Here is an 18,982-nt window from a genome sequence, read left to right on the forward strand (position 1 = left end):
GGGTGTGGTGCCAATCAACCAGGCTGCTTTCTCCTGGATGGTATCAAACCTCATGAGAGTTGTCGGAGATGCATCCATCCAGGCAAGTGGGGAGTATTCCATTACAATTCTGACTTGTGCCTTGTAGATGGTGGGCAAGCTTTGGTGAGTCGGGGAGGGCGGTGCATTATTTGCTGCAGTATTCCTTGCCTCTGACCCGCTCTTGTAGCCACATTATTTGTTGGGCTATTCCAGTTGAGTTTCTAGTCATTGGTACTCCACCCAGGATGTTGATAGTGGAAGGATTAAGAGATGAAGGAATGATGTTTTTTACCTGACATGTCTGCACTGTGATTGTAACTTGCTGTTTGTCAGCCCAAACCTGGATATTGTCCACAGTTTGCTGCATTTCGACATGCACTGCTTCAGTGTCTGAGGAGATGTGAATGGTGCAGAACACAGTGCAGTCATCAGTGAACACCCCCACTTCTGACCTTATGATGGAGGGAAGGTCATTCATGAAGCACCTGAAGATGGTTGGGCCTAGGACACTGCCCTGAGGAACTCCTGTGGAGCCGTCCCAGAGCTGAGATGACTGATTTCCAACAACACAACTATCATCCTATGTGTCAGACTCCAACCAGTGAAGAGGCTACCCCCAGTTCCCATGAACTACGGCTCCTTGATGCCACGCTCAGTCGAATGCAGCTTTGATGTCAAGGGTTGTCATTCACACCTCGCCTCTGGAATTCAGCTCTTTTGTCCATGTTTGAGCCATAATGAGGTCAGGAGCTGAGTGGCCCTGGCGGAACCCAAACTGGACATCACTGAGCAGGGTATTGCTGAGCAGGTGAGGCTTGATATCACATAATGACAGCCTCGAACCCTTTAATGATGGTCGAGATCGAGTATAGGCTGATGGGGCACTAACTGGCTGGTTGGATTTGTCCTGCCTTTTGTGCACAAAGCATATCTGGGCAATGTTCCACATTATTGGGTGGATGCCAATGTTCTAGCTGTCCTGGAAGAGCCTGGCTAGGGGAACGGAAAGTTCTGGAATACAGACCTTTACTTCTGTGGCTGAAATGTAGTCAGGGCCTATAGTCTGGGCAGTATCCAGTGCCTTCTGCTGTTTCTTGATTTCACATTAAGTGATTCCAATGAAGAATATCTGTGACAGTGGGGCCCACGACAGGAGGCCAAGATGGGTCATCCTTTTGACACTTCTGGATGAGGATCGATGTGAATATTTCAGCCTTATCTTTAGCACTGATGTGCTGGGCGCTTCCATCATTGACGAAGGGGATATTTGTGGAACATCCTCCTCCAGTGAAATGTTTAATTTCCCACCACCATTCACGACTGGACGTGGCAGGAGTGCAGAGCTTAGATCTGGTCTGTTGGTCGAGCAATCACTTACTACCATCTATCATTTGTTGCTTATGCTGTTTGACCTGACATGTCTGCACTGTGATTGTTACTTGCTGCTTGTCAGCCCAAACCTGTATATTGTCCACAGTTTGCTGCATTTCGACATGCACTGCTTGTAATCCTTTTACGCATGTAACTAGGTTGGCACCTCATTTTTAGGTAGGCCTGGCATACCCTCCTGCACTACCCACTGAACCAGGGTTGATCCCCTGGCTTGATGGTAATTGTTGATTGGGGGATATGCTGGGCCATGAGGTTACGGATTGTGCTGGAGTACAAATCTGTGGCTGTCGATGGCCCACAGTGCCTCATGGATGCCCAGTCTTGAGTTGCTAGATCTGTGAGAAGTCTGTCCCATTTGGCACAGTGATAGTGGCACCCAACAACACGGAGGGTATCTTCAACATTAAGGCAAGACCTTGTCTCCACAAGGACTGTGCAATGGTCACTCTTACCGATACTGTCGTGGACAAGAAGCTACTGCAGCTGGCAGATTGGCAAGGATGAGGTCAAGTATGGAGTAAACCAGGGCCCAGCAATCATAAAAATTACACAAACAGAACCAGAAACAATTCTTTTTGTAAATGATTCAGATAAGATCCAGTTGAACTGGGGTTAAATTTTATGGTCACTTGTTTGTGTGACAGAAAATCATAGTCATCGAGATATACAACACAGAAGCTGACCATTCAGTCCAACTTGTCCATGTCCGACCAGATATCCTAAATTAACCCAGTCCCATTTGGCCCATATTCCTCTAAGCCCGTCCTATGTATGTACCCATTCAAATGCCTTTTAAATATTGTAAATGTATCAGCCTCTATCACTTCCTCTGGCAGCTCATTTCATACATGCACCACCCTCTGCATGAAAATATTGTCCCATAGATCCCTTTTAAATCTTTCCCATTTCACCTTAAGCCTATGCCCACTAGTTTTGGACTCCCCTTTCCTGGGGAAAAAACTTTGGCTTTTCACCCAATACAAGCCCCGCGTAATTTTGATGTTAAGCTTGGGGCATGAGAGAGGCGGGAAGAGGAGAAGGCTCCAAATGGAAAGCAGTCAGTGATTGCAGCTGAACAGTGTGTCAGTCTGGAAAATATTCTTTGGATGTAACTACTGGTCTATACCCAGCTAATAACACAACAGTTTGCAATGATCAAGCAACAATACAGCCAAGAAACCAATAATTGTTATCAACTTGTACAAACAGAATCAGCACAATTTTTCAGAGCATCTGAGGTGTCAATGTGCATCATTTGTCAAGGGCAATTAGAGAGGGGCAATAAATGTCAGCCTAGCCATACTTTGAATAAATTAAAAGCATTACTGGAACAATTTCTACTGTAAAACGGTTGGAAACTGGGATTATAGTTTTCTATATATGCAAACTGAGCCTCCATTTTTCAGTTAAAAAATGAGCAGGCATTTAAAGTTTTTTTGAATTAAACAACAGCATGGAGGACAAAACTTCCCACGGGCATCTCGACCAATCTGAGAGAATGTGCCAACCAATCAGCACCCATTCCTCATCTGGCATAAACTGCTGTTCTCTTGGAAATTTGGCATTCTTGTGATGGTGTCCTGATGAGTGCAAGGTGAAAAATTTCTACAGCATGTCTCTTTGTTTTTTTCATCCATTCTGTTGAGGTGTTGGCATAGCGATAATGTCAGTGGATAAGTCATCAAGAACCTCAGGCTAATGTTCTGGGGCATGGGCTCAAATTCAAGGACTGACAGGGGGTGAAATTTGAATTCAATAGAAGTCTGGAATGTTATATGATAGGAACATTTAAGAGGCATTTAGACAGGCACACAAACAGGGAGGGAATAGAGGGATATGGAGATCATATGAAGAGAGATGGAATTAGTTTAGAATGGCATCATGGGCAGCACAGACATGATGGGAAGAAGGGTCTGTTCCTGTGCTGTCCTGTTCTGTGTTCTATTCTCAAATCTTGTGCCAAATGACTGTTTGCTTGAATAGAACTATTTTCAATCATACATTATTTTTCAAAAGAAAATTCATATTAGATCCAGTTGAACTAGAGTTAAGCATTTTTAACCTACAGCACTATGAGCTGTTGACTTGTATCTTATTTTAAGGGCAACTGGAAATGGACAATAAATGTTGGCCTCATCAGTAACACTCGCATCTCATTAATAAACTAAAATCACTGATGTTCCCCAAAATAAAATGTTCTCAGCAATCCTTATCTGTCAACACTTAATGCAAACACAGCCCGAAATTATTTGTTGGCAGTCTAACAAGAAATTGAAACAATAGCATTTCCAGAGCAATCCCTTGTTCTCCTTAACACTTCCCAATCTTTTATATTTCTGTTGACTGTCCTGCAGATGCTGGACTTCCAAAGTTTCTACTGGAAATTTTCAGTAGTTCAGATTTCTGGTGCTGGAGTCCATTGCAATACGATTTGACCCTGTGCCTTCAGTGCTCATAGAATCCTGACAGTGTAGAAACAGGCTCTTCAGCCCAACAAGTCTACACCAACCCTCACAGCATCCCACCCAGACCCACCCCCCTAATCTACAGGTCCCTAAACACTATGGGCAATTTGGCATGGCCAATCCACCTAGCCTGCACATCCTTGGACTGTGGGAGGAAATCGGAGCACCCAGAGGAAATCCACACAGGCACAGGGAGCATGTGCAAACTCTGCACAGACAGTCGCCCGAGATTGGAATTGAGCCCTGGTTCCTGGAGCTGTGAGGCTGCAGTGCTAACCACGGTGCCACCATGCTGCTTTTCATGCTCATCAGATTGAACTATTTATTGCTTCAAGCAATTTTAGGGACAGGAGAAAAGTCAAACAGGAAACACATTTTTTATGAAATTCAGATTTTGATATTTCATGGGCCTCTCCCATTGGCGGACTGTTGGAAACGGGGGATTGTGGTTTCCTCAACATGAAAATTGGGTCTGATTTCTCAACTAAACAGATGCTACAAATCAACAGAATTTCAAACGTTTTTTAAATTTAAGAAAAGCGGGGGGACAAAATGTCCCTAAATGCATTCTCTGCAGCAATGCCTCAAGCAATCTGAGAGAACTTGCTAATCAGTGCCCATTCCTCATTGCAATTCAGATTGTTAATCCCTTCAAAATTTGGCATTCTTGGGATGACGTTCTGATGAGTGGAAGGTGTAAAATTTTTACAGCATGTTTCTCTTTTCCGTCACTCGGTCATTCTCAAGTTATGAAGTACCAAATGACTTTTGGAATATCAGCAATTTCCGTCTCTAAACCTTTCAAGTAGGAAAAGAACCCTGAACTGCATGGCAGAACCATAGTCAAACGTCAAAATGAAGTTGGTCTCCACTGGGCTTGCAAAGGAGTGGGAACAATGGACAGTATTAATCGGGAATAAAGCACAAAGCCGAGCTCCATCTGACACATAAATACATCTATAATCATTGTTCAAGTATTCTTAAATGCCTCAGTCTTGCAAATGTTTTATATCAAGAGAAGCTAAATGGAGGAGACTCTATGAACTTTGTTTTTAAAAAAGCTAGTGATTCAGAGCACCTTTGCTTCAATAGCAAAAGACCCTGCGATTGGGGACAGCACGGTGGCTCAGTGCTTAGCACTGCTGCCTCACAGCACCAGGGACCCGGGTTTGATTCCGCCCTCGGGCGACTGTCTGTGTGGAGTTTGCACATTCTCCCCGTGTCTGCGTGGGTTTCCTCCAGGTGCTCCGGTTTCCTCCCACAGTCCAAAGGTGTGCAGGGTAGGTGGACTGGCCATGCTAAATTGCTCAGTGATCAGGGATGTGTAGATTTGGTGGGTTATGGGGGATGGGTCTGGGTGGGATGAAATGAGGGTCAGTGTGGACTTGTTAGGATGAAGGGTCTGTTCCCACACTGCAGGGATTCTATGATTCTATATAGGAGCAGAATCAGGCCATTCAGCCAATTGAGTCTGCTATGCCATTCAATCATGGCTGTTAAGTTTCTCAATCCCATTCTCCTGCCTTCTCTCTATTACAATTGATCCCCTTATTCATCAAGAAGCTATCTATCTCTGTCTTAAATACACCCAATGACTCAGCCTTCTGTGGTAACAAGTTCCATAGATTCAGAAGAAATTCCTCCCCATCTCAGTTCGAAAGAGTTGACATTTGACTCTGAGATTGCGCCTTCAGGACCCATTCTCTCCAATTAGTAGATAAATCTTCTCCATGTCCACTCTATCCAGGCCTCTTTGTATTCTGTCAGTTTCAATGAGATCCCCTCTCATCTTTCTAAACTCCCATCAAGACACCCAGAGTCCATAGCTGCTCTTCATATGAAAAACCCTTGATCCCTGGGATCATTCTTGGAAACCTCCTCTGGACCACTCTCTACAGGGCCTGGAATTGCTCACAATATTCCAAATGCAGTTGATTCAATCTGGAACACATTACACGAAAGGCAGCTTAAGCAGATTCATTAGTAATTATGAGAAGTTTGATAAATATTTGAAGGGAAGAAACACATGCACGGCCATAGGGACGGGGAAGGAGGCGAGACTAGTTTAATTGCTCGATCAGAGGGCTAGCACAGTTGAGTGGCCTCTCTGTGTTGTTTGGTTTCCTACAGTTCCATGATACTCACAGACCGCCCTGGTTCTCCTTGTCTCCCCTCGTTTCCCTGTTTGAAGAAACACATTGAGAACTTTTTGTGAACACAGAGACCAACTACACCACAAACTCACAGAGATACAAGCAACTATAAGATGACAAAAGATGTGTGACAACCACGGGATTAGCTGCAGTAGATCACTTATGAGCTGTTAATGATGTAGAAACTGAAATATATGGAGAGAATGTAAGACATACAACGTTTACAATTAAAATTGGGAAATGAAGCAAGAATAAAGGATAGAGATAATGGGAACTGCAGATGCTGGAGAATTCCAAGATAATAAAATGTGAGGCTGGATGAACACAGCAGGCCAAGCAGCATCTCAGGAGCACAAAAGCTGACGTTTCGGGCCTAGACCCTTCATCAGAGAGGATAGGATTAAGAATAAAGGATAGCCTTGTTATGAAGATTTTTGCAAAATTTATCACGAATTTGCACAAAGAAGGACATGACTTCCTGGAACACCTTTCACGACTTCAGGACACTGTAAAGCACTTTACAGTCAATGAAGTGTAAAAGTCACTGTTATTACTGTCTTTACAGTCACTGTTGTAATGTAGGAAGTGTGACAGCTAAATTGTGCATAGCAAGATCCCACAAACGGCATTGTGATAATGACCGGATACAAGAGGTCTCTGGTTCATAAATGGGTTCCATTCCCGATTGCGTTTGTAAGTCAATTTGTATGTAAGTCGAACACAATACCGTATGGATAAAATATGGGCGAACGTTTGCAAATCGGAACCTTAAAATTTCAATAATAGGGATCGTGTTCGTAAGTACGAGTGTTCATAAGTCAAATGTTCTTAAGTCGGGGAGACCCCATGTAATCTGTTTAACAAACAAAGACAGTAATTGCTGCAGATATTCAGCAGGTCTGGTACCATCTGTGGAGAGAAAGCAGAATTAACGTTTCGATTCCAGTAACCCTTCTTCAGAATGGACCCTTCTGAAGGGTCACTGGACTTGAAACATTAACTCTGCTTTCCCTCCACAGATGCTAGCAGACCTTTTCGAATTTCTGCAGAAATTACTGTCTTTGTTTTAGATCTCCAGTGTCTGCAGTTCTTTGAGCTATTAACCTGCCTGTCGGCGTTGACTGAGCGATAAGTGTTAGTCAGGAGCCCTGAACAGCAATACAAGGTTATTACATCTGACTGAAGGGCTTTAGATTAAAGTCCACTTACAATGCAACACTCCCAAAATAGTCCACCAATGCAACAGCCCAGGTGTTGAGCTGTGCTTCTTCAGTAGGACTGGAATGCACCAACAACATTTTGTTTCAGTGCTGACAGTGCTACATGCTGAGTCACAGCTAACATACAGTATCTAGGGGGTCAGTAGCTCATGAATCAAGGCAGCGATGCATGAATTGCAGGGTTTACCACCCTGCTTCAGCTTGAGTTACCATGTCAGTGAAGCCTATTTTGTGTTTGAGTAGGATGAAGGAGCCAGCTTTTTCAGGGAAACATGCCTTCGACCAGAAACTGCATCGCAGGTTGCTACAGATGGAATGAGCCTCCCTCCCTTGAGTCAGCAGCTTCTCCACCCACAGTTCACAATCTAGCCTGAGGTGGCGCTGTCTCCACAGTCAAGCCCAGCAACAGCCCCATTTCTGAGAGCTGACAGGGAGAGAGATTAAGTAGACGCAGACACAAAGGTTGGCTCATTCTTGAACAAAAACCACCGGGAGATTGTTTTCTTCGAGAAACATTGAAGGTTGAGTGCACCAGAGGAAGAAGGGTTGACATGAATTGGCTGTGTTTGAGTGTGAAGTGGATCTCAGCATCAGTGAAAAGTCAACGAGCCGAATGGTCTCCTATCCTTAGGAATAACAGTCTCACCTTTTCACCTCTGGGACCACTAGGACCTGGCAACCCCTAATAAAGGAAATAAAATGTTGGAATGAATGCACAAAGTATTTCTTCAACAGACATTCCTTACTTTAATAGTTTACAGAGAACAGCACAAATGAAAATAGCTTAAATCTTCCACATAAAAGACATAAAAAATAGCTTCTTGCCAATTTTCAGGATGAAAAATGCCCAATTCCAATGCTGGACCCATCTTAATTGATGCAGCAAACTATGCAAGGCTGCATTGGAGTGAATCTCAGCAGGAGCTAGGCCTCTTTTTCTTGGAATATGGCATATTTCTGTAAGTAAACTGTTTAGGGATCCCAAAGCCATTTGACCGTCACTGACAGAATGTGCATGTGTAAGGTCAGTGGGTGAGGGTGCGCAATGGCAGGTATTGGGTGCCTTCTGTGTGAGGGGGCAGGTCAGTGGGTGAGAGGGAAGGGTGGGTCAAGTTTTGGGATTTGTGGTCACACAGGCAGGGCAAACGTTGGATGTTGGAAGGTTGTGATTGGATGTGGAGAGAGGGAGCCTGATGCCTGTGCAAGTTTGGGAGGGAGGGAGGTTGGTATTGGGGGAGCAGATGAGGAGGGCTTGGTCTGGTATTCAAATGTAAGTCAGTACAAGTTGAATAGTTACCCAGGAATGAATGGGGTTGCCAATGCTCAATAGTATTCTTGCAAATCCCACAATGTGTGGGGCAGTTTCTTGGAAATAAAAATATGCACATTTGCGACACATGTGGGACACTGGAAAATTGCCTGCAGTCTGTGAGGAGACCCAAAGTTTCTTAAAATGCCTGGCCAAGAGGAAAGGCTCTCACTCCAACTGGGCAGAGCTTTGACGGCTCCTTCTCAGACAGAATTTCCTGAAGTGCGCTCTGTGCAGACTCTTAATCGATGAAAATAAACACACTCACCAGAAAGTCTCCCCAGTGGGGAGAATGACAGCCCTTTATCCCACCCCCAGCAAAGTGGAAATTTACCAAGGCTTCTTCGAGAGTACCTTCCAAACTCAATCAGTTCCATCTCAAAGGCAAGGGCAGCAGATACATGCGAACACTAACCCCTGCGATTTGGAATCACTTGAACACCGACTTGATATGACACTCCTCATGTCTAAAAAAAATTGTCATATCCCAGCATTTATTGTCCATCCCTAATTGCCCTGGTGAAAGTGGTGGTAAGCTGCCTTCCTGAGCAGCTGCCTTCCACAGACACACCCACAATGCTCTTTCAGGATTTTGACCCAGTGACAGTGAAGGAACGGTGACATATTTCCAAGTCAGGATGGCGAGGGCCTTGGAGGCAAGCTTGGAAATGATGGTGTTCCCATGTTTCTGCTGCCCTTGTCCTTCTGGATGGTAGATGTGGAGCTTCTTGAGTGTTGTTGGAGACGGAGCTGCATTCATGTAGGCAAGTGGGGAGTATTCCATTACACTCATGACTTGTGCCTCTTTGACAGTAAAAGCTCTGGGAGCCAGAAGGTGAGTTACATGCCACACAATTCCCAGCCCCTTGAGCTATTCTTATACTCAGAGGATTTATACCCAATTCCTACCTATTTTGGTCTTGATGCACTTTGGAACAATAGCCATTGACTGTTTACGATCAAAAGAAAGATAAGAGTAGGACAATACTTACGACTGATCCTGGCACACCAGGTGGTCCGATTAGTCCTCGATCTCCCTAATAACAGAAACAATAAACCATGACTGCATTTCTAGATAGCTTCCAACACTTTCTCACAAAAGGGGAGAATCAAAGCTTTTACAAACTTTTCAACAAAGCATGGGCAAGGCCAGAGTTTAGTTCCCATGAACTGATTGGCTTGCTGGGCCATTTCAGAGGGCAGCTAAGAGTCAACCACATTGCTGTGGGTCTGGAGTCGCATGTAGACCAGACCACGCGAGGATGGCCGATTTCCTTGCCTAAAGGAAACGAGTGAACCGGATGCATTTGTACACTAATCAACCACTGATGTGAACTGCTTTGAGTTCCAGCATTATTGGAGAGGCACTGGTAAAGTGGTGATGTCACTGGGACTAGTAATCCAGAAACCAGGCTAATGATCAGAGGATAATAAAATGTGAGGCTGGATGAACACAGCAGGCCAAGCAGCATCTCAGGAGCACAAAAGCTGACGTTTCGGGCCTAGACCCTTCATCAGAGAGGGGGATGGGGGGAGGGAACTGGAATAAATAGGGAGAGAGGGGGAGGCGGACCGAAGATGGAGAGCAAAGAAGATAGGTGGAGAGGGTGTAGGTGGGGAGGTAGGGAGGGGATAGGTCAGTCCAGGGAAGACGGACAGGTCAAGGAGGTGGGATGAGGTTAGTAGGTAGCTGGGGGTGCGGCTGGGGGTGGGAGGAAGGGATGGGTGAGAGGAAGAACCGGTTAGGGAGGCAGAGACAGGTTGGACTGGTTTTGGGATGCAGTGGGTGGGGGGGAAGAGCTGGGCTGGTTGTGTGGTGCAGTGGGGGGAGGGGATGAACTGGGCTGGTTTAGGGATGCAGTGGGGGAAGGGGAGATTTTGAAACTGGTGAAGTCCACATTGATACCATATGGCTGCAGGGTTCCCAGGCGGAATATGAGTTGCTGTTCCTGCAACCTTCGGGTGGCATCATTGTGGCAGTGCAGGAGGCCCATGATGGACATGTCATCAAGAGAATGGGAGGGGGAGTGGAAATGGTTTGCGACTGGGAGGTGCAGATGTTTGTTGCGAACTGAGCGGAGGTGTTCTGCAAAGCGGTCCCCAAGCCTGGGGACCGCTTTGCAGAACACCTCCGCTCAGTTCGCAACAAACATCTGCACCTCCCAGTCGCAAACCATTTCCACTCCCCCTCCCATTCTCTTGATGACATGTCCATCATGGGCCTCCTGCACTGCCACAATGATGCCACCCGAAGGTTGCAGGAACAGCAACTCATATTCCGCCTGGGAACCCTGCAGCCATATGGTATCAATGTGGACTTCACCAGTTTCAAAATCTCCCCTTCCCCCACTGCATCCCTAAACCAGCCCAGTTCATCCCCTCCCCCCACTGCACCACACAACCAGCCCAGCTCTTCCCCCCCACCCACTGCATCCCAAAACCAGTCCAACCTGTCTCTGCCTCCCTAACCGGTTCTTCCTCTCACCCATCCCTTCCTCCCACCCCCAGCCGCACCCCCAGCTACCTACTAACCTCATCCCACCTCCTTGACCTGTCCGTCTTCCCTGGACTGACCTATCCCCTCCCTACCTCCCCACCTACACCCTCTCCACCTATCTTCTTTGCTCTCCATCTTCGGTCCGCCTCCCCCTCTCTCCCTATTTATTCCAGTTCCCTCCCCCCATCCCCCTCTCTGATGAAGGGTCTAGGCCCGAAACGTCAGCTTTTGTGCTCCTGAGATGCTGCTTGGCCTGCTGTGTTCATCCAGCCTCACATTTTATTATCTTGGAATCTCCAGCATCTGCAGTTCCCATTATCTCTAATGATCAGAGGACATTGTTCCAATCCTACAATGGCAGATGAAATTTACATTCAATGAAATTCCGGAATAAACAGATAATTTAACAGTAGCCACATGATTGTCATAAAAAGCCATCTGGTTCACTAATGCCCTTAAAGGAGGGAAATCTATGATTCTTATCCAGACTGGTGTGGTTGACTTTTAACTGTTGTCCGGATAGCTAAGGATGGGCAATAAATGCTAGTCCAGCCAGCAATGCCCACCTTATGTAAAATTAATGAAAGCAATCATTAGCTGATCTGACAGGATTTTGAACCCCCTATCTCAAGGGTGCATTAGCCTGGGTCTCCATAAGACCACCACCCCCCTTTGCATTAATGAATACTGCTGGATGATGTGGCTTAATAAAGCGAACTGCGTATCAGAAACTGATGGTTCACTATTTAGACACTTTGGAGGTGGTTAAATAAAATGCAGCGTCATTCAGTGTGCAACAGTTGATTTGTGCCTTCACTCGTTACTTGGTTCTGTTCCTGTATTCACAGACACTCATCAGTTGAAAACGAAACAATGATACATGTTTGACAGTGCACAGGTCCTGAAACACAGAGACTGGTTCCACACCACACGGTTCCCCATCATTAGGTAGACAGTAGAGAATTTGAAAAACTGATTTAAAAAAAAGACAGAGAGAGAGAAAGATGGCAGGAAGGCAAAAGGAATGGGGTGATGGAAAGGAAAAGGGGTGATGTAAAATAACAAAGTGAGAACCTAAGGGGAATGAGGAAGTGAAGGATGGAGAAAGAGAAAAAAAAAGTGATTTTTGTCTATTTGTTTCTCATTATTTGCTTATAGAATGTGGGTGTCACTCACAAGCTCAGCATGTATTGCCCATCCCTAACTGACCCTTGAACCAAGTGGTTCTCTAGGCTATTTCAGAGGGCAGTTAAACATCAATCCCATCATTGTGGGTGTGGAGTCACATGTAGAACTCCTAGATACAGGCAGCATATTTCCTTCCCTGAAATCATTTGTGAACCAGATTGGATTTTACGACAATCAATGACAGCTGTCATGGTCACCATTATTAAGACCAGCTTAATATTCCACAGTCATTCACTGAATTTAAATTCCACCATCGGCTTTGTTTGGAATTGAACCCATATTCACAGAACGATTAGCCTGGGCCTCCAGAAAGCTGGTTCAGTGACATTGCAGTGCAGCACCATTATCCTTTCTATGTATTCGCTGCTTTTTATTATCTTTGAATGTACTTAGGTTCTTAAATTAGGAAGTGCAGTTATGACCAGGCAAGATGTAAAATCTATTAAAATTCTGAAAGAATTAATCAACGATTGGTAGCCTTAAATACTGGACCAAAATTACATCAGGCAAAATAAGCAACCAGAACAAAGAACAAAAACAGCCCTCCGAGCCTGCACTGTCATATTTTGCCCTTCCATACGAAAACTGTCTTTACTTCCCTCCATTCCCTTCCTATTCAAGTGTTCAAGCAGGAATGTTGCTATCATGTCTGCTTCCAGCACCTCTGGGAGCACGTTCCAGGCACTCATCACCAGAGCGAAAAAGATTTGGGCAAAGTTTCCGTTGTGGGTCATTTTCTGATAAATTCTCTTGGCATTCGTCCGTGTATGCATACACATTTGATGAGACTGCACTTTGCTAATGTTCCTGCTCTTGATTATAATGCATTGAATGCTAAAGGGGTTGAGTGCTGATTTGGGAAGACTGGCAAAATGGTAATTCACCTGTGGCAGAATCCTTGGAACATGTGACTGTACTCAAGAGTAACAATCTTGCAAGTTTTCTTAATTTTTCTGTGATTACACTTTTGGAACAGTTAAATATAAGTTAAAGGAAGTTCACTTCAATATCTGGTGTTCAGATAATGAAGAAAAGCAGGAAGGAACTTGCAGTAACTTCACATGAGTTGGATATGTAATGAGGGGAGATTCAAACAGTGGGAAAACAAGTATATGAGAAGACATTCATTATGTATTGTACATTTTTGTCTTTATTAAAAAAAATTAAAATAAGCTTACGAAATTATCCAAAGAAATTGATGGGAGAGGTTAATAGCAACAAAATGGGTTGACATCTCCAATTCTCTTTGACCATTTATTGCCTTTGTAAATAGCTCATGAAACAACATGGTTTAGAAGCTTGGTCTGTGTGCTGTTTATTTTGAAATGAATTTACTGTAGCACCACGGTGTCAGATTAGGACATATTTTGGACATGTACTTGCTTATGGAGCTGAAATTTGAGCAACATGATTACTGCTGTCTTACTGAGACTGCTTCTTGAATTGTCTAGCATGGGGATGGAAACATTTGAAATTTGGGGTCAGCAAGGGAATAGATTATTAAAGTTTCAAATTTAATACAGCAGCTTTTAATGGAAATATGGATGAACATGCTCATATTCTCAAAAACCTGTTAACTTTTTATTTAAAGTTAGAAAGGTAGTAGTTGGTAATGTCATTGGACTAACAGGCCCCAAATAACGCTATTATGAATTCACATCACGGCTTGTAGTCAGTATAATTTATTTACCAACTTTATTAATGCATTTAAAGCTCATTTCACTAATGGTGACTGTGCTCACTATGACCCCACCTAGCTCACTTTACATTCCCTAATGTCCTTTTAAGGGAAGGCAGTTTACTATTCTGATCTAGTCTGGCCTCCATGTGACTCCCAGATCATTTGCATTGTAGTTGGTTCTTAACTATCCTTTGAAATGGCCTGGCAAACCATTCGATTCTAGGTCACGGGGGGATCTATTGTTGTTTGCCTTGCCTGTTGCATCACACGATTCATGAAATATTTTTTTAAAAACTAAGTGGTTTAATTCAAATTCTGATCTGCTGGCTTGCAAAACATTCATGAATTGCTAAGTTCTGATGAATTCCACACATTGTAGCAAATTATAGTCGCAATGACTTATGTTGAAAGCTCAGTTTTGTTTTCAGGCAATCGCCGTGTGTTCTGGGCAATTTGTTGCCGAAAATTTCATTTAGCCCTGGAAATGACGAGGTATTTTCAATGTGTAATTTGTTGTTCTGCTTGCCTGCACATGTCATTAATTCTCTTGTCTAACTAATTAGAAGGTAAAATGATTGGCTTTATAAAAAATTGGCACTGTCTCAAGACTGATCTGTTTCTTTTATCAGAGAGGCAGTGGTAGTATCGCGCACTGACCTCTACATCGCCGAGGCCAGACACCAACTCTCCGACACCACCTCCTACCGCCCCCTCGATCATGACCCCACACCCGAGCACCAAACCATCATCTCCAACACCATTCTTGACCTCATCACCTCAGGGGACCTCCCACCCACAGCCTCCAACCTCATTGTTCCCCAACCCCGCACGGCCCGTTTCTATCTCCTTCCCAAAATCCACAAACCTGCCTGCCGCGGTCGACCAATCGTCTCAGCCTGCTCCTGCCCCACCGAACTCATCTCCACCTATCTGGACTCCATTTTCTCCCCCTTGGTCCAGGAACTCCCCACCTACGTCCGTGACACCACCCACGCCCTCCACCTCCTCCAGGACTTCCAATTCCCTGGCCCCCAACACCTCATCTTCACCATGGACGTCCAGTCCCTATACACCTGCATTCCGCATGCAGATGGCCTCAAGGCCCTCCGCTTCTTCCTGTCCCGCAGGCCCGACCAGTCCCCCTCCACCGACACCCTCATCCGCCTAGCCGAACTCGTCCTCACCTTCAACAACTACAACTTCTCTTTTGACTCCTCCCACTTCCTACAGACTAAGGGGATGGCCATGGGCACCTGCATGGGCCCCAGCTATGCCTGCCTCTTTGTAGGTTATGTGGAACAGTCCCTCTTCCGCACCTACACAGGCCCCAAACCTCACCTCTTCCTCCGGTACATTGATGACTGTATCGGCGCCGCCTCTTGCTCCCCAGAGGAGCTCGAACAGTTCATCCACTTCACCAACACCTTCCACCCCAACCTTCAGTTCACCTGGGCCATCTCCAGCACATCCCTCACCTTCCTGGACCTCTCAGTCTCCATCTCAGGCAACCAGCTTGTAACTGATGTCCATTTCAAGCCCACCGACTCCCACAGCTACCTAGAATACACCTCCTCCCACCCACCCTCCTGCAAAAATTCCATCCCCTATTCCCAATTCTTCCGCCTCCGCCGCATCTGCTCCCATGACAAGACATTCCACTCCCGCACATCCCAGATGTCCAAATTCTTCAAGGACCGCAACTTTCCCCCCACAGTGATTGAGAACGCCCTCGACCGCGTCTCCCGTATTTCCCGCAACATGTCGCTCACACTCCGCCCCCGCCACAACCGCCCAAAGAGGATCCCCCTCGTTCCCACCCTACCAACCTCCGGATACAACGCATCATCCTCCGACACTTCCGCCATCTACAATCCCACCCCACCACCCAAGACATTTTTCCACCCCCACCCCTGTCTGCTTTCCGGAGAAACCACTCTCTCCGTGACTCCCTTGTTCGCTCCACACTGCCCTCCAACCCCACCACACCCGGCACCTTCCCCTGCAACCGCAGGAAATGCTACACTTGCCCCCACACCTCCCCCCTCACCCCTATCCCAGGCCCCAAGATGACATTCCACATTAAGCAGAGGTTCACCTGCACATCTGCCAATGTGGTATACTGCATCCACTGTACCCGGTGTGGCTTCCTCTACATTGGGGAAACCAAGCGGAGGCTTGGAGACCGTTTTGCAGAACACCTCCGCTCGGTTCGCAACAAACAACTGCACCTCCCAGTCGTGAACCATTTTAACTCCCCCTCCCATTCCTCAGACGGCATGTCCATCATGGGCCTCCTGCACTGCCACAATGATGCCACCCGAAGGTTGCAGGAACAGCAACTCATATTCCGCCTGGGAACCCTGCAGCCATATGGTATCAATGTGGACTTCACCAGTTTCAAAATCTCCCCTTCCCCTACTGCATCCCTAAACAAGCCCAGTTCATCCCCTCCCCCCGCTGCACCACACAACCAGCCCAGCTCCTCCACTCCACCCAATGCATCCCAAAACCAGTCCAACCTGTCTCCGCCTCCCTAACCTGTTCTTCCTCTCACCCATCCGTTCCTCCCACCCCAAGCCGCACCCCCATCTACCTACTAACCTCATCCCACCTCCTTGACCTGTCCGTCTTCCCTGGACTGACCTATCCCCTCCCTACCTCCCCACCTATACTCTCTCCACCTATCTTCTTTTCTCTCCATCTTCGGTCCGCCTCCCCCTCTCTCCCTATTTATTCCAGAACCCTCACCCCATCCCCCTCTCTGATGAAGGATCTAGGCCCGAAACGTCAGCTTTTGTGCTCCTGAGATGCTGCTTGTCCTGCTGTGTTCATCCAGCCTCACATTTTGTTGTCTTGTTTCTTTTATCAGACTTGCAGAGAGGGAAAATGAGATCTTGGATAGCAGACACATCACAGCACAGAGTAAACTAGCTAGATGAGGAAGCATTTCTCCTGTGAGACAGTGGTTACACTGAGGAATTCTCTTCTCCTGCAGACAGCAGTCGTTGAATCTATTCAATGGTGAATCAGACCCATTCTGAATTGACAAGGAAGTGTGTAGTTATGGGGAGAGTTGTATGTGTGGGGAGGGATCAGGAATGTGGAATTGAGGCCACAATTGGAGCAGCCATGATCTTACTGAATGGCAGAGTAGGCTCGAGGGGCCGAACAGCCTCCTCCTGTTCCTATTCAGAATTGCAGAAAGCAGGTGATTCGGCCCTTCGACCTGCTTTGTCGTTCAATGTGATCATGGCTAACCATCAATAACCTGTGAGAACAAGGTGCAGAGCTAGGTGAACACAGCAGGCCAAGCAGCATCAGAGGAGCAGGAAAGCTGATGTTTCAGGCCTAGGCCAATTCTGACGAAGGGCTTAGGCCTGAAACGTCAGCCTTCCTGCTCCTCTGATGCTGCTTGGCCTGCTGTGCTCTTCCAGCTCTACACCTTATTATCTCAGATTCTCAGCATCTGCAGTGCTTACTATCTCATCAATAACCTGTTTCTGCTTTCTCCCCATAACCTTTGATTGGTTTAGCCATATGAATTGTATCTGATTCATTCCTGAAAACATTCAGTGTTTTGGCCTCAACAACTTTCTGTGGCTGAGAACTCCACAGGTTCCCCACTCTGTGGGTGAAGGCATCTCTCTTCATATCGGTGCTAGTCTGCCCCCACTCGTTTCCTGAGGCTGTGACCACCACTCCCATCTGCTTTTGTGATTCTTATCTGGTCTGGCCTCCAGCAATGGGGCGGACTCTTAGCTGCTCTCGGGATAATTAAGGATGGGCAATAAATGCCGGCCTAGCCAGCGATGCCCACGTCCTGTGAATAAATAAAAACAATAGACATCAGGAATAGAGATAGCTAGAACTGCCGATGCTGCGGCCAGAGATAACACAGTGTGGAGCTGGGGGAACACAGCAGGCCAGGCAGCATTGGAGGTGCAGGAAAGTTGATGTTTTGAAGTGTCCCGGCCTGAAATGTCAACTTTCCTGCTCCTCTGTTGCTGCCTGGCCTGCTGTGTTCCTCCAGCTCCACACTGTTTTGTCTCTGGTCAACAGGAACATCTTTTCTGCATTTAACTTATCTAGTCCTGCTGGAATTTTATAGGTTTCCATGGGGTGCCACCAAATCTTCTGAGAGGCAAGCCTTGTCCCAGCTGGTTACAGTCCAACGGATTTATTTTTAAGTAAACCTGTTGGACTACAACCTGGCATCGTGTGACTTCTGACTTTGTCCACTGCAGTCGGACACTAACATCTCCACACCGTGTGCCCAGCTGGCAGTGCTCACTTACCTTCGGTCCTAATGGTCCTGGAGGGCCTCTCTCTCCCTGCAAGAAGCGAAAAGCATGATCATGACTCGTCTATCTTGCCAATTAATTAAGAACATGCGAGGCCCATTAGAAGGACGGGCAGGCATTCCAGTCCTATTCCTTCATCTGCTTCGATACGGCATGGTCAGTGTCTGGCTTGCTGTAATGACGGGAACCATGGCTTTGAAGTCAACCATCACCAAAAGCACAGCAAATGGTGCAGCCACAATAGCAACAACTAATTACATTTATGTGGCACCCTTAATGTCATAGAAGGTGCTGAGATGCCTCAGAGGAGTGACATTAGCAAAACAACTAGAAAGTACAAGGCCCATCAGCTGTGCTTTGGTTGGGGAAACTGGTAAGGGTGACTCATCCACCACATTTCCGCTCACCTCCGAGCCGAGGCCTGTAATATGGAAGGTGGGCAGCTGCTGAAACTGGCAGCGTGCCAATCCACACAATATAAATAGCCAAGGGTTGATTAACAGGAATTGCTGGGAAAAGCTCAGCGGGTCTGGCATCATCTGTGAAGGAGAAAACAGAGTTAACGTTTCGGGTCCGGTCACCCTTCCTCAGAACTGTTAACCTATTAGGCTGCTTGGGGTCATATAGCCTTTAGAGTCAATATCAAGATCTACAACTTTGGGGCTCGAACTTTCCTACATCCTTACCCCAAGCCCCACACACCACGCCTTGTTACAACATAAAAACTGAAAAACCTGCAGATGCTTCAAGGAAGG

General features: G+C 46.2%; 1 protein-coding gene across 1 annotated transcript in view; it reads right to left on the reverse strand.

Annotated features, from left to right (window-relative positions):
- col7a1 (collagen, type VII, alpha 1) overlaps positions 1-18,982 on the reverse strand; it is a 443,464-nt gene that overhangs the window by 221,272 nt on the left and 203,210 nt on the right. Inside the window, exons 47-50 of the mRNA XM_059649672.1 lie at positions 18,222-18,257; positions 9,553-9,597; positions 7,898-7,933; positions 6,024-6,059 (exon numbers count right to left, since the gene is read on the reverse strand). Coding sequence (XP_059505655.1) covers positions 6,024-6,059; positions 7,898-7,933; positions 9,553-9,597; positions 18,222-18,257 — 153 coding nt within the window. The remainder of the gene's footprint in view (positions 1-6,023; positions 6,060-7,897; positions 7,934-9,552; positions 9,598-18,221; positions 18,258-18,982) is intronic.

This window comes from Stegostoma tigrinum, chromosome 11 (genome assembly GCF_030684315.1).
Source record: "Stegostoma tigrinum isolate sSteTig4 chromosome 11, sSteTig4.hap1, whole genome shotgun sequence".
NCBI classification, from domain to species: domain Eukaryota; kingdom Metazoa; phylum Chordata; class Chondrichthyes; order Orectolobiformes; family Stegostomatidae; genus Stegostoma; species Stegostoma tigrinum.